This window comes from Anneissia japonica, unplaced genomic scaffold (genome assembly GCF_011630105.1).
Source record: "Anneissia japonica isolate Jap-2015-1 unplaced genomic scaffold, ASM1163010v1 scaffold5067_len495651_cov149, whole genome shotgun sequence".
In the NCBI taxonomy this organism is placed as follows: domain Eukaryota; kingdom Metazoa; phylum Echinodermata; class Crinoidea; order Comatulida; family Comatulidae; genus Anneissia; species Anneissia japonica.
In genome coordinates this window covers 318,437-339,644 of record NW_022754121.1, presented here as the reverse complement: position 1 = coordinate 339,644, position 21,208 = coordinate 318,437, and the positions used below count along the sequence as shown (strand labels likewise).

The 21,208-nt window shown below is 34.9% G+C and overlaps 1 protein-coding gene across 2 annotated transcripts in view; it reads left to right on the top strand.

Moving 5' to 3' along the window:
- The first annotated feature begins 343 nt into the window (after nucleotides 1-343).
- Nucleotides 344-21,208, top strand: part of LOC117123137 (dynein regulatory complex subunit 6-like) — a 34,538-nt gene continuing 13,673 nt past the window's right edge. Inside the window, exons 1-4 of one of the 2 annotated variants that reach the window (XM_033268987.1) lie at nucleotides 344-516; nucleotides 10,905-11,026; nucleotides 15,457-15,553; nucleotides 16,522-16,641. In XM_033268987.1, coding sequence (XP_033124878.1) covers nucleotides 442-516; nucleotides 10,905-11,026; nucleotides 15,457-15,553; nucleotides 16,522-16,626 — 399 coding nt within the window. In that variant the 5' untranslated portion in view covers nucleotides 344-441 and the 3' untranslated portion in view covers nucleotides 16,627-16,641. Of the gene's footprint in view, nucleotides 517-10,904; nucleotides 11,027-15,456; nucleotides 15,554-16,521; nucleotides 16,642-21,208 lie in introns of those variants that run through there. The other variant, XM_033268988.1, reaches the window with a different exon arrangement.

Genomic DNA, 21,208 nt, shown 5'->3' with positions numbered 1-21,208 from the left:
CCAGAGATGTCCGAAAGGTAGGGGGAAGGGGCCAAGAGGGGGGAAGAAACTGGGACCGCTCTAGGTGGTCTGGGGAAATGCTCCCGCGAAACCTCTGAGGCGTTTTTGGCGACCATTTTCTTTCTTTCTTTCTTTCTTTCTTTCTTTCTTTCTTTCTTTCTTTCCAAAAAGGAGATGGGTGCGCCGGGACCGCCGCCCTCCCCCCTAAATCTGCCCCTGCCCGGGGCCCCTGCATAGTGTGTTTAAAAATTATATACCGACGTAGGGGTTTAAGGGTACAGACAGTACAAACATAAAAAGGCTGTCAAAATACGCCCTCAACGATTAAAAAAGGTTGCTACCCACCCAACAACAAAAAATATCACCGACCCACCGAGTGTACCGGATTTTATTGGTGCAAGCAGTAAATTTAAGACGTGTAATTGGGGGAAATTCATAAAAATGGCTTCGTTGAAGGGGGTTGATCCTGAACTTCGAAAATATCTAAAAAAACACAAGATTCCAGATATATTTGAGGTAATACAATGTGCATTAGGCTAGGCCTCAGTATCAAATGATTTCTTATGAATGGGTCCCATTATTATAGCGGAGGTATGGCCATCGTGGCGGTGTGCAAGCAGCATGAATGATCGAGGCTAGCCTAACCTAGCTCTAGGGCCTACATTCTGCCTAGCTAGGCTAGGTATAGAACATCGTATAGGTCTAGTCTAGCCATCGTTATGTATGTTGTACTTAGTGTTGCTGCTAATGATTGGTGTAAGCATACTACACTAGCTAGGCCTGCTAAATAACCCTAGCCTACTTGAGTGGTAGAGGCATAGGCTCCCTCACACAACAGTACTGTACTGGCTGTTCCGAATCCTAGCCTACTACTTTAACTTTAATTGGGATAGGCCTGCCCTGGCCGGCCTAGGCCCCGGCCTAACTAGAGATTTGCCTATACACTGTAGACTAGGGCGGCCCTAGGTAAGGCCTATAGTGATATATCTACCTCGTTATAGTAGTATATTATTAATATTGTTATAATAGTAATGTATGGTTGACTTGGTTAAATTTGCAAATCATTGAATGATGTTTTTTTGGATGGGGAGGAGGAAGCTTATCAAAAATGAGGCAGAGAAAGCTACTGACGGGAGTGATGCTCGCGTTGTAAGATGTATGGATGGAAAGGGGACCCAATGAATTGAATATGCATGTACTGTACATCCCTGCTGTGGAGTTTGTTCTGTATTTCAACAGAACCAGAATTGAGGTCCAGGAGCTAAAATGTTATGGAGGAAGGGGTGGCGGATATTCCGAACAGAGAAGGGATATGTGCTCTTTCACATTAAGTACTACGGTACCAGTGGGAAATGTGTGTCCCTGGGGCCATATGCGGCTAACCGACAATTTTTTGCGGCCCACGACAACCTTACAATATGCAGCCTATACTTACGATCTTTGACTAGAAAACCCCTTGTTTTATAGCTCAACACTGATCATCAGTAGAAAGTTAATAGAATAAATTAATACTGAGCATAAAGTGGTATAAAAGCAGTGCATAAATGTTTTTCAGATGTCTAGTTTGTGTACGACTCTCACTAATTGTAAATAAAAAAATTCACTTTGCCCTGTAAGCCATTTTTATGCCCATCTAAGTGCCATAACCTACAGTAGGAAGACATCTATTTAGAAGTTAAAGCCTACAGTAGCTACACTGTAACAGGCTAAATAAGAAATTTATTTGGCAGGTCCTCATTGGTCTCCATCTAATTTGCTGTTTCTTTTAGTAATTGGAATGAAAATTTTAAGACACAGTTGACATTGGCTCAGCTGATGTACTTTTTTTTGTGATTAAAGTATACATAGTGGAAGCAGTTTGTGGCACTGATGTACTTTTTTTTGTGATTAAAGTATACATAGTGGAAGCAGTTTGTAGAAATGGTTTGGTTTCCCAAAGTTTCCCGTTAAGGACAGGGTTTCAATACTTCGCTGTGCCCTTGAGCAAGGCACTTTATCTACATCGTTACTTCAGTCTACCCAGTTGTATCAATGGGTGCAGCAAATGATTGGGAGTGACCTGCAGTAGGCTAGCATCCCACCCAGAGGGAGTATCATACTCTCATCCATTTCACGCTACTGAAACTGGAGATAAGCTCCAGCCCTATGAGCCCAAGGATCAGCAAAAATTTACTAAAATGTGGTCTACATTAAAGTGGATATGTAGCTTGGTGGTTAAGAATAAGATACTTGCCTTCCAATCCCACAACTCTACTACCTAAACCTCATAATGAGACTTTAAAGAAATATTAAACAAATTTTTCTTTTTTGACCAATGCCAGTACCGGCATGGATACCTCATCCTGCTTAACTCCCTTATGAGGGTTATTTGAGGAGCAGAGCCATCTGACTACAATTAAAACCTAAAATACTGTACTAAAAAAAGGCAGTGTCAAAAGGCCTTCAGCACTAGAAACGGGGACATTTTAATATTAATTTTAATTTTAATGTTATTGAAATACCTCTAGGCCAAACACTCAGTTTATTTTGAGTGCCTTGTCTATTGTCTTTTGTATACAACATTTGTCTTTTTTGGGGGCTCCTTTTAGAAAAAAGGGTCTGACACTGATTTGGTTTCACCCTTGTTAATGATAAAGTAATTGTTCCTTTTTTATTTATTTTTATTGCACCTCGTATCCCTTGGAAAAATTTGTTGTATATATCCCTGTATTATTATTATTATTATTATTATTATTATTATTATTATTATTATTATTATTATTATTATTATTATTATTATTATTATTATTGTTATTATTATACTGTTTGGTTCATAAGATAGCTTATTACTGTTGCTATTAATACTAAATATTTTAAGGTATAAATATCAATTTTGGTTTTTTGAGTTTTTTAAGCAATACATTTAATTATTCAATTTATCTTCTTTTTTTTTTCATAGATTGTTGTGCAATCACATATAATATATTTTTTTGTGTAAGTTGAAAAAAACAAATCAGTTGATAATTATAAAATAACGTAAAAGTCAGTAGGGATTTACTTAATATTAACATTCCTAATTATTTACTAGCAAAGACATACTGATCCAGCCGACTCCAACTCAGCTATGAGCGCTAGCAAAGAACTTAAATAGCAGAAGAATGAGCTGTTCCGCGTATTTGCATTAAAATTGATGGAACATCCGCCCTCCCGTGAATGGGGTAAAATTTGAATATTTTACTAAGTGGAGAAACTACAGGAAACAAACGAACTAGAGTGGCGCCATTATTATTACTATATAGCGCCGCTGCGCGGATGGAGTAAAATTGCTCTCTGTGTACCCACAATGCCTTTTGAACGGATGTTCCAATATATTGGGAAGCTGCTCTATCTTCTGCTATTTATTATCTTCAGCGCTAGGCGATGTTGTATGAGGTCTTTCTAGGTTTTTCTTTGACCATGGATTGGTTGCGATCTGTATAGTTTAATTGGAGAATTCGAATTTCGTCAATTCTCTGTATGTGTCCAAATCATTGGCGGCAACGCTTTCTTATAATTTTGTGAACTGTAGCTGACTGGTGTTTTCGCAAATGTTGATGTTTCTGATATGCTGTGACCAATTTTCCCATGACATCTCATGTCAAAGGCATCGAGCCTGATCTGATCTCTCTGTCATGCTTCAGCCTTCCGCACTCCTCAATGACAGCCTAACCACGGATCCTATATACTTTGTTCTGTGGCCTAACTAAATAAACTAGGCCAATTCAAATAATGTAATTTTATTTTAAAAGATTTTTAACATATTGTAAGTCTTTAACATGCAAAACATAAAAAAAAAATATGTGTAGTTACCTTGCAGACTTATGCAAACTTTTATTAAATTTAAGTTGTACTTGAGTGCTACCACTCCATAGAGTGCATACCTCTGCCCTGTGACTGGAAAGGGAACAATATGCCGGCCGTGTATGAGCGATTCCATTATTTTGTTTTATACTTGAGCAAGTTCAAGGTGGGGGTGGGGGAGAGAGGAAATAAAATTTTCATGACTTTGCCCTTTGACCTTCTTCTCTTTCTTAGATTATTATGCACCTTTCCATTGAATTTCATGATTAAATACATTCATTAGTTTTTGCTTAATCTTGTTAACAAACAGGAGTGAATACATAATCTCGTTGGCGGAGGTAATAAAAGCACATTACCACAATGCCTTTTTGTATCAAGTGTGTAGATTTGATCTATTGCTAAATATAGAATAAATTCTAAAAAAATAAATGAAAACTGTTCTAAATTTATCTTACATTATATCATATTTTTGTTGGTTGTTATCAAAATATTTATGCTTGATATCAAATCCACCTCTTATTACACAGAGCAGCTGCATACTCAGTTTATGGTATATTTGCCACATCAACACATCACTTAAAACTGATGATAAATTACTTAAACTGTGCTGCAGCATTTACTGTCAGAAATGCATCATTTATTAAACATTACTAGATGCAATGCGCATTAAGGTCACTGCGAATACACTTATTGTTCGGCGTAATCTTGATTTGAATTTGTACACAAAAAAATTCAATTATGGCATAATTGGAGAACTTATCCTGAGGCCATGATAACTAGGCCACAAACGGAAGCCCACTATAATGTTTGTATCCGAGCGTCATTCATGCTTAGTGGATTTGTAGATCTTAATCACTGATGATATATAAAAAATGGGGTTTTTTTTTATTCAGATTAAATCTAAATCTTGTATTCAACATTGTTGAAAAAAATGAAATGATCTTATATCTTGGTAATATTTGTTTTTTTTTTAAAACCATATTTATAAAGGGTGACCCAGTGTACCGTAGAAGGTCGCCTGATATTAGGGGCCCTTTTTGATAAATGAAATAACATGATGTTTTATCAGCGAAGACTCATTATTAATAATAATAATAATTGTTGGCTTATAGTGCGCATATTATTATTACGAGGCTTTAGTGTGAAAATGTGGTTTAGTAACTGTAAGAAAAAGTCCTGCAGTGGTGGATACAGGAATTCAAAATAGAAGGGGCCTACGGAAGGACTTTCACAGATGGAGCGTCTAGACCACCTCAGTCCCATTTATGCAAAATTTATGATTATTTGACCTCTAGATGGATGGAAATGGCACTCTCAGACCTAAATTTGATTAATATTTTCCTTTTTTCTCCATTTAAAAAAAAAAAATTTTGAAAAATTAGGTAGGGCAAGGCCGGTTCAGCCCCTTGAAACCCTTACTGTCCTGCGCTGTCACAGGATTTGAACCTAGGACCCTGGGATTGGAAGGCAAGCAACTTAACCACCAAGCTATCTAATAATTTTTAACAGTTATTTTTATCATAATTCATAGGCAAATCCTATTAATTACATAGTGTTGGACTTAACGGCCCCAACAAGACATGTTTCGGCAGTACTACCAAAATCATCAGTTATCATATTGCACACAGGCAATAATTTTTATTATAAGCAGGGGTTTAGCCAGATAAACGGAATAGGCCGTCAAAAATGGACGCCAGTGGGCGTGGCACTGAGCCGATAGGCAGGTCACGTCTATCTTTGGGAATCCCCACCGAATGGGCCTATTGGTTTGAAAACAATGTACATTTAATCAATAAATGTTGTTTTTAGCAAACTTAAAAATTTGATTTGGCTTTAGTTTAATGTAACAATCAATAGATTTGAAGAATATAAAGTATTTGCTGTAGGTAGACCAGGCCCAATTAGGCTAGGCCGAGCTGATTAGGCCAAGCCGTCCAAGCCATCATGGTAAAAGTGGCCGTCCTAAATAACTGTAAGCCGTCCAAAAGACGGCCGGACGGCTCGCTGGCTAAGCCTGTGATTACAAGGGAAAGAAAAATGCAATGTTTTGCACATGGAATGAACCTTAACACAATATGAATAAAGATGAAGTAAAATAAAAGTATCTGCCTAAAGGGAGGAATGCGGAAACAAATTTAAAATGAAAAGATAAGTTTACATGAAGAAGCTGTTTGTTTAGTGAGGGCTGCTCCCACTGCAATATGCAAGGCTTCTTTATTAGCTACATCCAATTTTTATTAATTGCTGTGTTTTGTGGGCCAAATGGAGATGTCCACGTTCAGTGATTGGCTCAGTTTCAATATCATCTGAGTATTCCTTTGGCTACTTTCTTGATTGTAGTAATATTAATATCTATTAAATAATCAAAAAATTATTTGAAAAAAAATTTCATCAATTTTTTGTTGGAAAATGTGATAAAATTAATACTGAAATTATGTTGATAAACTATATATTTTATAAGAATTATAATTCATTTAATCAATATCATCAATTCATATTCTGACTTTTAAATTGTTGAATTTTTTAATATAGTAGGTCTTATTATTTTAATGAAATGATAAGTTTAATAAAACAGACAAAAGTTTATGGAAATTGTGGTAGTTGCATGGCTAGCCAGCAGGTTAATGAACTCATGATGATGATGATGATAAAAGTGTTAAGTTATATAAATTCAAATGTAGAAAAAATTATGTAAGGCCAGTAAAAATAACAATCAGTAACAATTTCACACATAAAGGGAAATTTATAAAATATATAGTGTAAGTTATTTAAATTTCATTTTAGATATTTCTTTTTTTTTGTTGAAAAAAATAAAATTATGTAAGGCTAGAAAAAAAAACATATATAATTGTAATTATGTAAGGCCAGTAAAAATAACGTATCAATAACAATGTGAAACTAGCCAGATTTTAAAATCTGTCTGTTTGCATATTTCTTGTTGCTTAATTGCATTTGATGTGTCATGATTTGATAGGGGTGCATTGTGTATTTCATACATAAAGGAAAAGCCAAAAATAAATTGATGTTTTGTTTCCGCTGTCTCCTATTTTTTTGAAATTTATTGATTTTTCATTTTTTTTTCACTCAAACTTTTCAACACCTGCTCGCAATGCAAATTAAAGATAGCCTAGCTTAGGTCTTATGTAAACGGAATCGAGGTCAATTTTGTGTGGTGCGTACATGGATACATATGTCACAAATGCAAGACTAACGTAATGTTTAATACTGTACAGCCCTCCCTGTGGCTTTTATATAGGTTCAGGCGACAGCCATTTTATATTTTTAGAGTGAACATGACGCACAATGTTCGGACATGAGCAGGTAAATTAATATGACGTCATACGTTCTACGTTTCTACATCATCACAAATCACAATTGTTGCACTCACAAGCTGTGGCTTTTCCTATATATTGCAAACTATTTAATTATTTATTTAATTCGTTATTGTTGATATAAGCTGTGCACAATTTAACCCTGTTTGTTTTATCCCACGAGGGGAGTTGGACAGTATGCGTGAACATATCTTGTACAGGAAATGGGGTGAGGACGTCGCAAGTGTCCCTTAAAAAAATTCCATCTTTTCCCAGGGCATTTCCTTTGGAAATTTGCATAGATTACCATTCAATATTGTATAGATAACTGATTTATGGAATTATAAAAATTGTATTCTCAATATACAACAATCATCATATTATTATATCTTTCAGGGCAAAGAGGAAAGTTGTATAAAAAGTTTATTTTACACTCTTGAAAATAATCCTGATTTGTTCCATGTGCTATTTATACAACCATGCAAAAGCTATAGAGACTGTGTATTGTATCTAGGCAAAGATATTTAGAATCCTACATGATACAACCGAAACCATAAATGCAAGTTAGATTAGATAGAAAAACAATTACATAAGCCAGCATTAATACAAGTTAAGTTTAAATGAAACTACTGTAGGTATCTCATAAACTCCAGTATGAACACTGCATTCACATGGGATCTGAACCGAAATTCAGACAGCGTATCTGATGGGCTGGATGCCAGCGTCCCTATTCTTACACAATGATACGATTTACGGGTCGGTTCGGTAGTCCTTTGGATTTGGTGTGAATGCAACTTTACACTTTACAGTTACACAAGCAAAGTTTGTTTTTTTGCTATAAATTCATAACTTTTAAAGCTGTCCAGTTACAGACTTGAAATCAGTCTAACATTTGGGCGCTGTTGGAAATGTATCGTGTTAGTCGAGTCGAGTGGCGAGCTGTATGGCAGGGGCGCCGCTATCTACAGCCTTAACATCGGCGCTGGTTCCAGCCGTTCCTCGCCCATGGTTTGGTTGGTAGAACCAAGTCTTCTCAGATAAGGACTTAAAATGGAGGTCCAGTGTGTACATCTGGCTCGTGTGCACTTTAAAGAACCCATTGAATCTTTCGGAAGAGTAGGGGGGGCTACCCCAATGTTATGGTTCATTTCAGCCCCTGTCGTTGTGGAATGATGTGAACATGTATCTACCAAGAAGCGTCTCTTTACGGCTGCTAGGTAGTCACGGACCACGCCCATACGCAATTCAGCATAATGACGCTGCAAATTATTATTCTCCTACCTCTATTCTCCTCATAGTCATACTGGTTTTCAGGGTAATCATTATATCGTATTCTACTAACAAATGCAAACAACCTTCAAAATTGCGTGGTTTCTCACCAAGTGTGGCCATTTTTAGTTGTTTATATCACTGAATATAAACCTGGGGTCACAAGTTCAGGTTTAAAAAATGCTGCCCTCCAAGTGTCAGCACGCTTCCTGCGTCTAGCTTCTTTCGAAGTACAATAACAATTACTGAAAAAAGAAGGGATTTTGGAGAGTTTTCCTTCCATAGTTGGCCTACATTCTGGCATTACAACAAGTTAATGTCAGAATGTGACAATTAAGGAGTGATCCCCTTGCGAAATAAGTTTGCGAGTTTTTGAACCTATCATTTACTTGAACATGTTTCAATGTAAAAATTCTTTAATTATTTAAAAAATGAATTTGAATATTTAATAAATATTAATTCCCATTTTTTATGGACACCATGAAAACTATTTTAATCATTACAAAAGTGGTAAAAGTGGTGCACTATGCACACCACAGCAACAGTATTCAAAAATGTATTTTTACTGTAACCCATATTTATTCAAGGATTCTATAATAAAGACAGCATTCTTAGAAAATTATCTTGGCAACAGAAATTTACAATTCGTTGAACAAAATATATGTGGGGTTCTATCTTCACTTTCCTTTAAAGATGTTATGAATATACGGTAATACATAAACAGTCCCAAGAATTTTACTGCTTAAATGCATTGCAAATCATTGATGATTTCGATGCCCAAAGCATTGAACCTCTATTAACTGTCTTATTTCATCTTTGAGCTTCAAAAAGACAGCTCAGTGGCACGATGGCTTATCCATTGTGTACAAATCATCCACAATTAATAATAATGTTGAAATAATTCCACCTGATGTTATTTATGTTCACATCATGCTTCTTTCACAATCTTGATGATTCAAGGCATAATAGGGAACTTGGAGATGTATTTTAGTTATGAGAAAAAATCCAGGGTGTGTCACAAAATTTGACCATGAGACCCTGGGAAGCATCTATAACCACAAAGCTACATCTCCATTGCAGTACATTTATACCTATAGCAGGAGTTCGCATGTTGTTTTTATATTGACCAATGCGATAAAATAGTACTATAAAGGAACTGAATGATCATGTTTTTAGGACATATAGGGTGAATTAGATGTAGAACATTCAGTAGTAATGATGCTAATGTAGGTTTATTATAAGAATTAAAAACATAGTCCGGAAATTTCAAAGCACTTAAAACCAAGATTTGCAGCTCGGTGAATTGGATGTTGAACATTGAGTAATAATGACGATGCTACTATAGGTTAATGAAGATAAAATCATAAGTTCAAATTTCAAAATACCACTGGAAAAGTATCCAAAGTATACATACAGATCTGTAAAATACAGTAGGTTTAAAATTGTAACATTAATCTTATTATTACTTTGATAAATAATCTTTGATTAAATGTGGAAATAAAGTTAAGGAGAAAAAATTTAAATCCTTAATTGCTGCGAAGCAGCCAATTCATATTCTTCACAGCAATTTGACCTCTGAAAGGTCATTGTTTGTCAAAAAATGAGTGCTTAAGACGACTGAAAAGCGGAGCTTCCTTCTTTCGTTCTGCCGGGTAAAATCAATTACTTTAGGCCACGTTTGTAGACCAACCAACACGTATCAACGTCCGCATGTCGCGCTAGCCTTATCCTACTCTTTTACTGCCCTCCCATGGCAAAAGGGCATAACTAACAATTTTTCGGAAATAAATACCATTTTATACACATGCGCAGATCGGTTTGCCAGCAGCGAGTCATCGGCCAGCAGCAGGGAGTCGCCAGCAGCGAGATGTCACTGCAGCAAAACACTATTGTACACGGTATCAACGCTGTTCTAATATAGACAATGGGTCGTGTCTCATATTATTTGTTATATTTTTATTATTCATTATTTTCACTTGACTCGCATAAATAATTTTGTTTAGAACATTTTATGCAGTTTTACTTCGCAGCACTTCACTTGCAATTTGCAATTTCTAGTTCTTAGAACTTATTTAATTCTTGGAACTTGGTCATCAGATTAATTATTAATTAGTCATGACAACATATTTTCTTTCGTGTATCAAAAATAATTTCTTTCGTCTTATTGACAAGTAATTCAGAGAACACACAGTGAACTGTACAACTTCTTGGAAGATATTCAGAGCTATCTGTGTGTTACGATGGTGCCGTTGGTTGTTGAAAATTTTAAAATATCACTGAACCAATTATATAGTTACCCATGCTTATTAATAGTCTTTGTCCCATGTGTTTTGGGATATTCATTTCATGTATTTATTGAGTTATAATAAAATGCGTAGGCCGACAATAACCAAGTGGCTGTCTTTATAGCTTTGTATATTATTTTCCAAAGTTATTTTGTAATCCTGTTATTGGCATTGCTTTTGAATGCATTTTAATAGAAATACAAAACCTTGTTTTCTACAGTCTGTTATTTCAAGTATCGCTGTTTTGACACCTGATGATCCATATGAGTTCATAATATGCAAATTAAAAGAACTGATGGTGATGAAAACGGAGACAGTTCACGGATTGGAGGCTTTGAAATGGTAAGAATCACCAGGGTTTTTTTTTTTCTTGCAAGCTCTTCATATCCTTACAATTTTCTTTAACTTTATCAGCAACATTATCATCATTGTTGTCATCAGCATCGTCTTCATCATCATCAGTTTCATCATTAGATGTACATTGTTGTTATCAATGTCATCAGCAGCGTCATCATCATCTTCGTACCATCATCGTCTTCTTTATCACCAGCAGCATGATTATCCTATCAGTCACTCATCATGAGTCACTCATCACGAGTCACTCATCACGAGTCACTCATCACTCATTTGCGAGTTGATTGGCCTAGCGGTTAAGTCAGGGGCACCGAAACCTTCAGCTCTAATATCGGCGCAGGTTCGAATGGTTCACTCGCCGATGGTTCCAGTGGTGGAACAAGTCTTCTCGGATAAGGACTTTAAACCGTCGGCCCAGTGTACGCATTTGGCTCGTGTGCACTTTAAAGAACCCAGTACATCCTTCGAGAAGAGTAGGGGGTTACCCTGGTGTACTGGTCCATTAAGTCCCGTGTTGTTTAATGGATATGCCACGTAAGATAGTGATTAAGTTCACTTACTGTATTGGCATATCCTTGGTGCTTGTGCCTAAAGAAATGAAATGAAATCGCCATCAATTATTATTTATTTTATAAGATTTATATTGTGCGCATATTTGATTATGGATGCAGAATCAATCATACATATGCAACCTCCCCCGCTCCCTGGGGATTTGGCAGTGTTTCTAGTTGCATGTAGTTCAGCGTTACTAATTTCATCCTGATTCATTCACCTCCTTAGTACCGAACTCCTGGATGAAGAGAGGCAAATGCAGAAAGTGTCTTGCCAAGGACACAAGCAGTGTGACGAGAATCAGTTTCGAACTCTGTTTTATCAGCCACTTTATTTTTCAAAGTATATTTTGCACGTTGCTTTCCATACTGTTCGTTACATCTACTGTATGTCTACATTACTATTTCCAAGTCAACTAAATTTCAGTTGAACCATCTACTGTAAATACAGTAGATCTGAAAATAAATGATCCCATAAAACACATCAATAGATAAAGAACACATTAGTAATGATTTATATGCATGGTTATTTTTGCTTTAAATAAAAATAGACTATAGAACTATAACAAAATAAAAACCAAAAATAGTTTTTATTTTTCCTACATCTAATACATCAAAATTGAATTCCATTGAATCTATGAGTTCATATGAAATCTCTGACAATTCTGCAAAGTGAGTTACAGCAAACATAATTTTTTACATTCTATAAATTTACAGCATCTGTTTTAATTTCATTAAATGTACTTAAACTCTAAAACAAATCAACCCTCTTTCAATATTGACAGTAAAGGTGATAAATTGGTTACTGATATTTCATGTGTTATGTATGATCATCACACACTTAGCTTTGCAAATATTAACTCTGCATTTTGAATTGATGTGCAATTCTGTATCGTTCCACTAGCTTTAGATTTTAGATTCATGTTCTGACAAATAGAGCACACATTTACAACAAGAAATAAGAGTTGCATACACATATTTTATTGATCAGTGCTGACCCATGGACTTGGGTTTTAACAGTAAAGTGCCGTTTTGTAGAAGATTAGGAGGATTTTGTTTGGTAAAGTGGAGTTTTTTTGGTAGTGGGGAATAGTTTTTTTTTTTTTAGATGTGTTTAAAGGGGTTGATTAGGTTTTTCATAAACAGGTATGTGGTGATTTTCATCTTAAAAGTATTTAAAGTTAAATTAACAATATTGACACTTCTAGCATTCCTAAGTTAAAGAAAACCCATTCCGGGAGAGCTGATTAAATGAGCTTTTCTTGCATCTAACTTTATTTTGCTATACATGGTCGTAACCATCACCAGCTGACTTCCTCCCAAAGACAATTGATAATACAGTAGTATATTATACATGTAAATATAAGGAATTTGTGGAGATTGGTTGGTTTCCATGAGATTTTTGCTCTCTAGCATGCATGAGGCCATCTCGATTTCCAAGACACTCCCTCATAACTTGAGAGAGACTTTGAACCCCTGTGTTTTAAAAAATTGGTGTGCGAAAAATATGTTCATGTGCTACTTTAAGATCTGCCAAAGTTTTTAAGAGAAGGAGTTTAGGTTTTACGGTAAGTATGTTTGGTTTCTGCTGCAATCGTAATAAACTACTCCGCAAATAGCTGATGAATTATTGCCTGGAAAGCTATTATGCCTTCCAAGTTACAGAGCCCAAATTAAAAGTTCTAAAAGTGTGCTGCAGGGCTGCTGCAATGTACAGCCATAATATCGGCGTTGATCGAATGGCACTGCATGCTCCCACCTTTGGTTCTGCTGGCAGAACAAGTGTTCTCAGATAAGGACAATAAATGTTCATTTTAAAGAACCAAGTACATCTTTTGAAACAAGTAGCGGATTACCCCGACATACAGTACAGCCCTTGTGGACAGACGAGATTAGTTGGTACCAGTTTACCGGGTGCTCAGTCAGGAAGAGACCCTAATAGTGGAGAAACAAGTTACTATACAAGCTAGTCCACAACTCAAGGGCTTTGAGACTTCCGCTGTATATAATTCTAACTATATTACATCACCTTACACTGTGTAATGATGATGGTTTTATTTAATTAGTAGAAAAAAGACAATTCTCATAAAATAGCTATGGCAACAACATATCTTTTTGACTGTTTCTGCCTTTTTGCCAGTTGTGTTTGGCAATTCTACGCAGTCTTATTGGTTAATTGGTATGTTTTGCTTTAAGCTAATAGCTAAAGTCCATACTGCACATGGTTAGGGTTTGACTTTTTGAGGTAACAATCAAACAATACAAATATTTTTTCCATGGTTTGCAAGCTCAAAACATATTTTACGGTACACAAGAGTATTAGCTTCACAAATAGTTATTCTTAATTTGTTATTTGCAAAGATGTGTACATGTTTTGTCATATTGTGCAGCAGGCTTTAGAATGTAAATGGAGGAAGATTGCTGTTTTGTGTGAGTAATTTTAAGGTAGCATTTTGGATGTGAGGTGTTTTAGAGGTAGAGTACTTTTGTGGAGGTGAAGTTACAGATAAAGATTTGAAATTGTTATGGAAAATTAGTAAGGATAAAGGTAATACCGTATGTACTGGCATATATGCTAAAATTACGATCAAAAAACAGGCAGTCGTCTTTACCTATGACATACAAATTTTAGATTTATTGAATTATGCGAATTTACTACTGCAATGAAGATAGTATGAATGAACACAATTTTAAATATGGGGAAATAAGATTTGATTAACATTTAACAACCCATAAAACGGTATTATTTTGGAAGATCAGCCATTTATTTAGCTCTGTTCAGCTAGGTGCTGTATCAAAACCGAAAAAAGAAGAAAAAAGTAGGAATTCCGACAATGAAATGTCTTAATATACACATGACATACAAAAATCATCCAAAAATCTTCTCAAACGGGGGGACGTCTTATACGTAGGTCACCTTATACGCGCGTATATAAAGTAGTTGTAGAGTACATTGCTGATGGATGTGATGCCATTTGTGGAGTTAGTTATATTTGGAGGTGAAGCTAGTGATTTGGAGTTGAAGTTGGTAATTTGAAGGTAAGTGTTGTGATTTTGGAGGTAAGTTAGTCATTTTAAGGTGTAGTTGGACATTTGAAGATTAACTTGGTATATTTGAAGTTGAAGTTTTGTAGGTACAGTAGATGGGCGATTCCATATGTGGCGTACGGGACATTCAGAAACTTTTTTGCAGCCTGATTAATAATTAATAGTCAAAAGAAAAATATTTTATCACAATATGTATGTTGTACAATAGGTAACAACACATGATTGCCATATTAGCTGAAATCAAGTTTTTGGAGGAAAAATATAAAAAAAAGCCTGCGTGTTGACGGGACGCAGAGAAATTTCAGTTTTTTTTTTTTATTTGGCGTTGAGAGGTACTGTAGATTTAGTGTTTGAGCGGTAGTGTTACTGTACTACTGTATATTTTGTTTATGCAAGAGATTTTAGAGGTAGCAATTAGTGTTTGTGGTTTAAAGATTTGTGCATTAAGGTGAGTGTTTTGAATGTTGAATACCTTTAAGAGGAGGTGTAAGTGTTTGGAAGTTTTATTTGGACATATAAAAAATTGGTAACTAATGTCTTTAATTGGCAACAGTTTCTGAAAATTCATAAAAATGTCTGCTCTCATGTTTGGGTATTGGAGGTGGAGATAAATGGTTTTCTGCACATAAATATTTCCCTTGTTTTTTACGTTGATGAGACTTGCGGTGGGAGATTTTTGAACATGCATAAATATACTGTGGACAACAGAATTTATTATTACACATTTGCATTTTTTCTCATTATTTCGTTTCAATTTTAATGTTCAGTTCAGGGACCATCTCTTATGTCTTTTAATTTGCACATTTATTCTCCTTGTAGGGATCATCTAATTCCAGATTCTCACAAGCCTAATAAGCAGTTAATCTCCGGAATTTTTATCGATTCTATTCTAGTAATCGATGATGAACATTTACAGGTATGTAGTCAGCACTCATTTTTATTTTATATTTTAATTTAAAAATCATCTCATTTTCAAACCTGGTGGAATTAGAAACAGCTAAAATTAATTTTCTGTGCACTTTTGTTGTAAAATAATCTAGTAATAGTTTAAAAGCTTGCATAGTATTTTATTACTTTCTCCAATTTACTAGCCTATTTATTTCAGGAAAGACTGTCTGAATTGAGTGTTTTGTAAAGCATTTTTTTTCAAAACTGGTGGAATTAGAAAGCTAAAATTAATTATCTGTGCAGATTTGTTGTAAAATAATCTAGTATTATTTTAAAAGCTTGCATAGTATTTGTGGCAAAGACAAGCCAAACCAGTCACTCGTCGCAAAAATCGATTTTGAGTTATTAATACAGTATTAGAGAGTAAGATAATAGCTATAAAATAGTAAAAATATCATTCAAATCGGACATTTCCTTATGAAGTTACAAGCGTTTAAACATAGAGATGTTTAAAAAACAATATATGAGAAATCAGCCTTCAAAGTTTATGATTTCAGGCATTTCTCATGCAGAAACGATCATTAAATCCTTAAAAAGTGTTGTTTTAACATTAAAAATGGGGAAATTAAGAGCATAGAATGATGTATAGATATGTAAAGGTTAGTTTAGTGTAATAAAATAGATTTTTAAAAATTTGACATTCCAGCATATTTTAGCCATTTTCTCTGAAACACGATTTGCGACGAGTGACTGGTTTGGCTTGTCTTTGCCACATTTTATTACTTTCTCCAATTTACTTATCTATTATATTTCAGGAAAGACTGTCTGAATTTGATGTTTTGTATATAATATAAAAAAAAAAAAAACATTCATTGTTTTTGATCTGTTTATCAATGGAAGTTGCTGATTTGATTTTTTTTAATGACATGTTCAGTGTACAATCTGTAACACCTAGAATTTAAAATTTTGAGTTCAACCATTTTTTTCTCGCTTAAGGATAAGGAATTGACGGACTTTGACAAACTTATAATTGATGTCATGAACGTAAGCTGTCGATTTGCTGCATTACAGCAGCATATCATTTCATCAAGTCATGCATAACATTTTTAGAATTAGGAAGAAATAGATTTAGTACTTATCTTTTAGATTCGCTTTATCAGAACCATTTTCCAATTTTATTAGATTACTTACAAACAGTAGCTTCACTTTATTTATATTCCAGTGTAGTAGTAGTACAGTATATCACTTTTTAGATTTGGTTTTATACAACTGTATTATTATCATGAGTATTATTATCATGAGTATAACAATCATTAATGTTGTATTAAGAGTCATTAATATCATTTGTAGTCATCATTTAAAGTATATTTTACATTGTAGTCATCATCATCATCATCATCATTATTATTATTATCATTGATTTCATCATTGCCATTGAAGTAGGCCATCATAACTTTCGGAAATCATCATCCCCTCATTTATATACAATGACAATATGCTGAAAATGTAGTGAGAGATTGTTGCAGTGCTGCGGTTTTGGCTGTGGATTTTCATCCTTGAGTTTGGGGTTCAAATCACTAGCTGTAGATTTTGTTTAAGTGTCCTTGGTCAAGGAACTTCATCTAGTAATATACAGTAAATGGGTATCGGCAGACAAAGTTATTATGAGGAAATAGTGTTGAGCCCTCCACAGCATTGAAGTCTTCCCCAAACACCAAGGAACTAGAAAAGAATCACTCAGCCTGTCAGCTCGGAGCTCTGGTTTGGAGTTCATTTACTTTTATGCTAGAAAATTACTTAAAGGTTATACTAGGTTTTAATATTGCTATTTTCATACTTAATTATTATGAGGTTTATTTATGTACTGTAGTCATTGGAAAACACTTTGATTTTACTATAGAAGTGCTAAAACCATGTTAATTCAGTCATTCTTTAATTTGTTCTATAATCATCTTACTCAATCTTGCATTACAATTAGATAATAATTAATAATAACAATCATCATTATCATTTATGAAATATAAACATTTTTTACATTGACTTTCTTTTAGAATTTTTGTATTTTATGTTGTTTTATCCTTTCTGCAGTACTTTAGTGGGGTTTTGTTTGGTAACAGCACCATTTTGAAAATAGTACATGAACAGAGTGCCTACAGTATAAAGAATAATAAGATCAAAATGATCATCAAACAATCATTATCATCATCATTGTCATCGTAATCATCATTATCATCATCATAATAACATCATCAGCATCATTATCATCCTTATTATCATCATCATCATCATCATCATCTCAGCTTAATCATCATTATCATCACAAGCATTATCATTATTATAATCATCATCATCTCAGCGTAATCATCATCATCATAATATAATAATATCATCATCGTCATTATCATCATCATATGATGATTATTATTATAGACAATTATTTTTAAGTCATATAATTGCTTAGAACCTACATATGGGCCAACGTATACAAATCGGCTTTCCACAGAAGCACAAGATTAAAGTGATTTAGGGTATTAAAGTGCTTTATTATGTTATAATGCACAACATACATAGAGTTGCAATCCATCATGTTCGTAGGATGGTGTATGTGTCTGCATGATTAATGTGCAAAAAAACTTTTTTTCAAACATTAGCTACAGTATGTCAAATTTAAGCATATAATGTGTTCACAACAGCATAAAATATAAGGTTTTTTTTAGAATTTCCTATATGAGTGCTAATCCTAATGTCTTACACTAGTTCATTGGAAAAATTGTTGTGTTTCCTATAATCATTACTTGTTGTTTTACACTTTCAAAGGTACAGCCAAATTTAGTTTGATAAAAGCATGCTGCAACACTATACAAAACAATACATTTTGTAATCTTCACTATCTTTAAGATATCTCTATCACCAACTATGGCCTGGAAAATATGAAAGAAGTGCTAGTGTGGAAATTGTAATGTCTCAAACTGTTATAGCCTACTCAGGCAGCGTCATAAGGCGCAGCCAAGCGCGATTAGTAGTTGAGGATAGTCTTAAGGTCGTTGTGAGAATATTTTATAATGTAATATTCTACGACAAAACTGTCCTTGACGTAGGCCTATTGTGTTTACTGTTTAACTCACACGTCGTACAATGCTGCTAAGTTGGCCTCTAGTCTCATGGTTGTACAAGTCACCGGTTCAATTCCCATCGCTGCCTCTCCCTGTGTTTCATCTGGAGGGCTGAAATACAAGTTACAATAGCACACCGTCTTTCGGATGAGATGTTTGCATTTATGGCCTGTGTGCATTTATGGCCCATGTGTACGTTAAAGAACACAGTACACTCTTCGGAAAAGAGTAGGGGATTGTCTCCCGGTGTACTGCCCAATCACCACCAGAAGGACCCCACTGGAAATAAGTCTTCTTCTAAACGTCCGTGGATTATCCTTGGTGTTTACACCAAATAAATTCAATCCAATCCAATTGACCGTTTTCATGAAGAAACAACGTTTTAAGAAAAACACGTTTGAAAGTGGACTACTTCACAAATCCATAAATTTTGTTTTTAAGATATCAAAATTTTGAATATTTTTTTAATTTTTTACATATTTTTAAAGATAAACCATTAAACAATTCAAATGTTCAAGTTTTCTTTTTAATTAACCTGTTAATTAGCATGAAAAGTGTGTGTCTTTCGTGAAAATGATAAGAATTTACCCAGCATAGGTTATTTTACATATACAGTGCTGGCAAAGTTTGTGTCTCTTCATGAAAACGAAAACCTTATTTTATGCACTCCGTTGTTCGACACAAACTTTGTTTTCGCCTATGTTTTACTATTGTAGTCAAGGGTGATTACAGACCTAAGAAGTAGGTTTATCCTGCTAAAACAATTATGTTTTTACTAATAATTGTATAGGCCTATTCCAAGTTATACTGCAAGTAAGGTACCGCTATGCCTAGGAAAGTTTAGGAATTTAATCTTTTTCTCCAGCCAAGTCTTGTCTATACCTGATCACAACGATAGCAACGCCGCATGTGCGTCTTCTAATAACCCACTGAAAGTTTGTGTCTGTTCATGAAAATTTTTCTCGGTTTGTGTGCAATGCCTAATTAGTAGTGTAGTTGCACTCTTAACAATTACGTGAAAAGGTAAAGTTTGATGTACATAATCAAAATGTCAAAGAAAAAAAAATAGAAAAAATACTTGATTTTCGAAATGTCTCTTCATTGTGTCGGTGACAATATTGTACATAAATATATGATAAGGTGGGATAGGATATATTGCAAATGGTTTAATTTTTTTAATTTGTTAGCTGTGCAAAATATAAAAAGTCTTTACATGCTGTAAAAACAAGTGTAGTGAGGTATGGAAATGTGAGACAAAAAGAAATAAAATAATAAAGATGAAAGTCTTCCAAGCCAGCACCCAAGAAAAAGTATGGGGTTTGATCTAGGTGAACCCTGGTCAGCACCTGTTAAGTCTCGGCCATCTTGGACTTGGACGCCTCCTGATTAAAAGCAAATAGAACTTGTTGGCATTGAAATTAAAAACAGAGATGTAGAATACAATTAAAATGAAAGAAACCGGTGAGTCTTCAATCAAGCTTTAAAACTGGTGACAGAATGCTTTTCACAAATGAGCAAAGGCAGCGAGTTCCACAACCTAGGAAAGATTGATTGTTTCATTCAACTCAAACGAAACTCATTAACACATTCCATCTTTCACCTTATGAATGTATTCTATTCCATCACACTTAAACATTCTTTTTTTCGGATGGTACTACAATTGGCTGCTAATAAGGGCTCTAAATATATCCTTTGTGAACATATGACGAAAGCAGTTTTTTTTTTTTCCTTCAAGGATAACACTAGAAAGCCCTGAGATTTATTTCCAGCGTGGTCCTTCTGGTGGTGAATTGGGCATTACAGCAGGAGGCGATCCCTTATTCTTTTCTAAAGAGTGTAATGCGTTCTTGAACATGGGCCATTTTGCATGCAGGACCAATGGCTTTAACGTCTCATCCGAAAGATTGCGCTTTTGAAACTTGCATTTCAGCTGTCCAGCTGAAACACTAGGAGAGTAGCAATAAGAATTGAACCAGGAACCAAGAATCTCCACAGTTCAGTGCACACACTACCTACCTGGCTAACACCAGTTTAGCTGACTGAGCTGGCTACTCTCACTGCTAACGTACTACGGACCAGATAATGTCATTTGTAAAACTAACTCAAATTACATTGACTGCATAGCAATTGAGGGACCTAAATGAACATACGACATTCCAAAGCTCAGGGGCGCCAAAGACTCCTGGCAGAGCATCACGTACTTCCTCATGGATGCATCTATGTACTGTACAGTAAGGAAAGAGCCTCACATAAAAAGAAGGCATTAAATCTGTAATATCTAGGTTGTCTAAGGGGCATAACGAATGCAGTGTCAAAGTTTATTAAGACATCAGCTTGTAGAGAAAATGATGTGTGCAATAGGAAAGAGACAAATAGAAATTTGAAGACTCAAATCCTAGTTTCTATTGGTAGACCATCTTTCATGTATGCAGCACAATGTTCAGCGAATAAGATTGTATTCAGATAAGGTTACTTACTTACTCACTTATACCCGTCACTCCTCTCGGAGCATAGGCCACTAATAACAGTACGCCAGATTCCTCGGTCCTGGGCTGCCCTCTCTAGTTGTT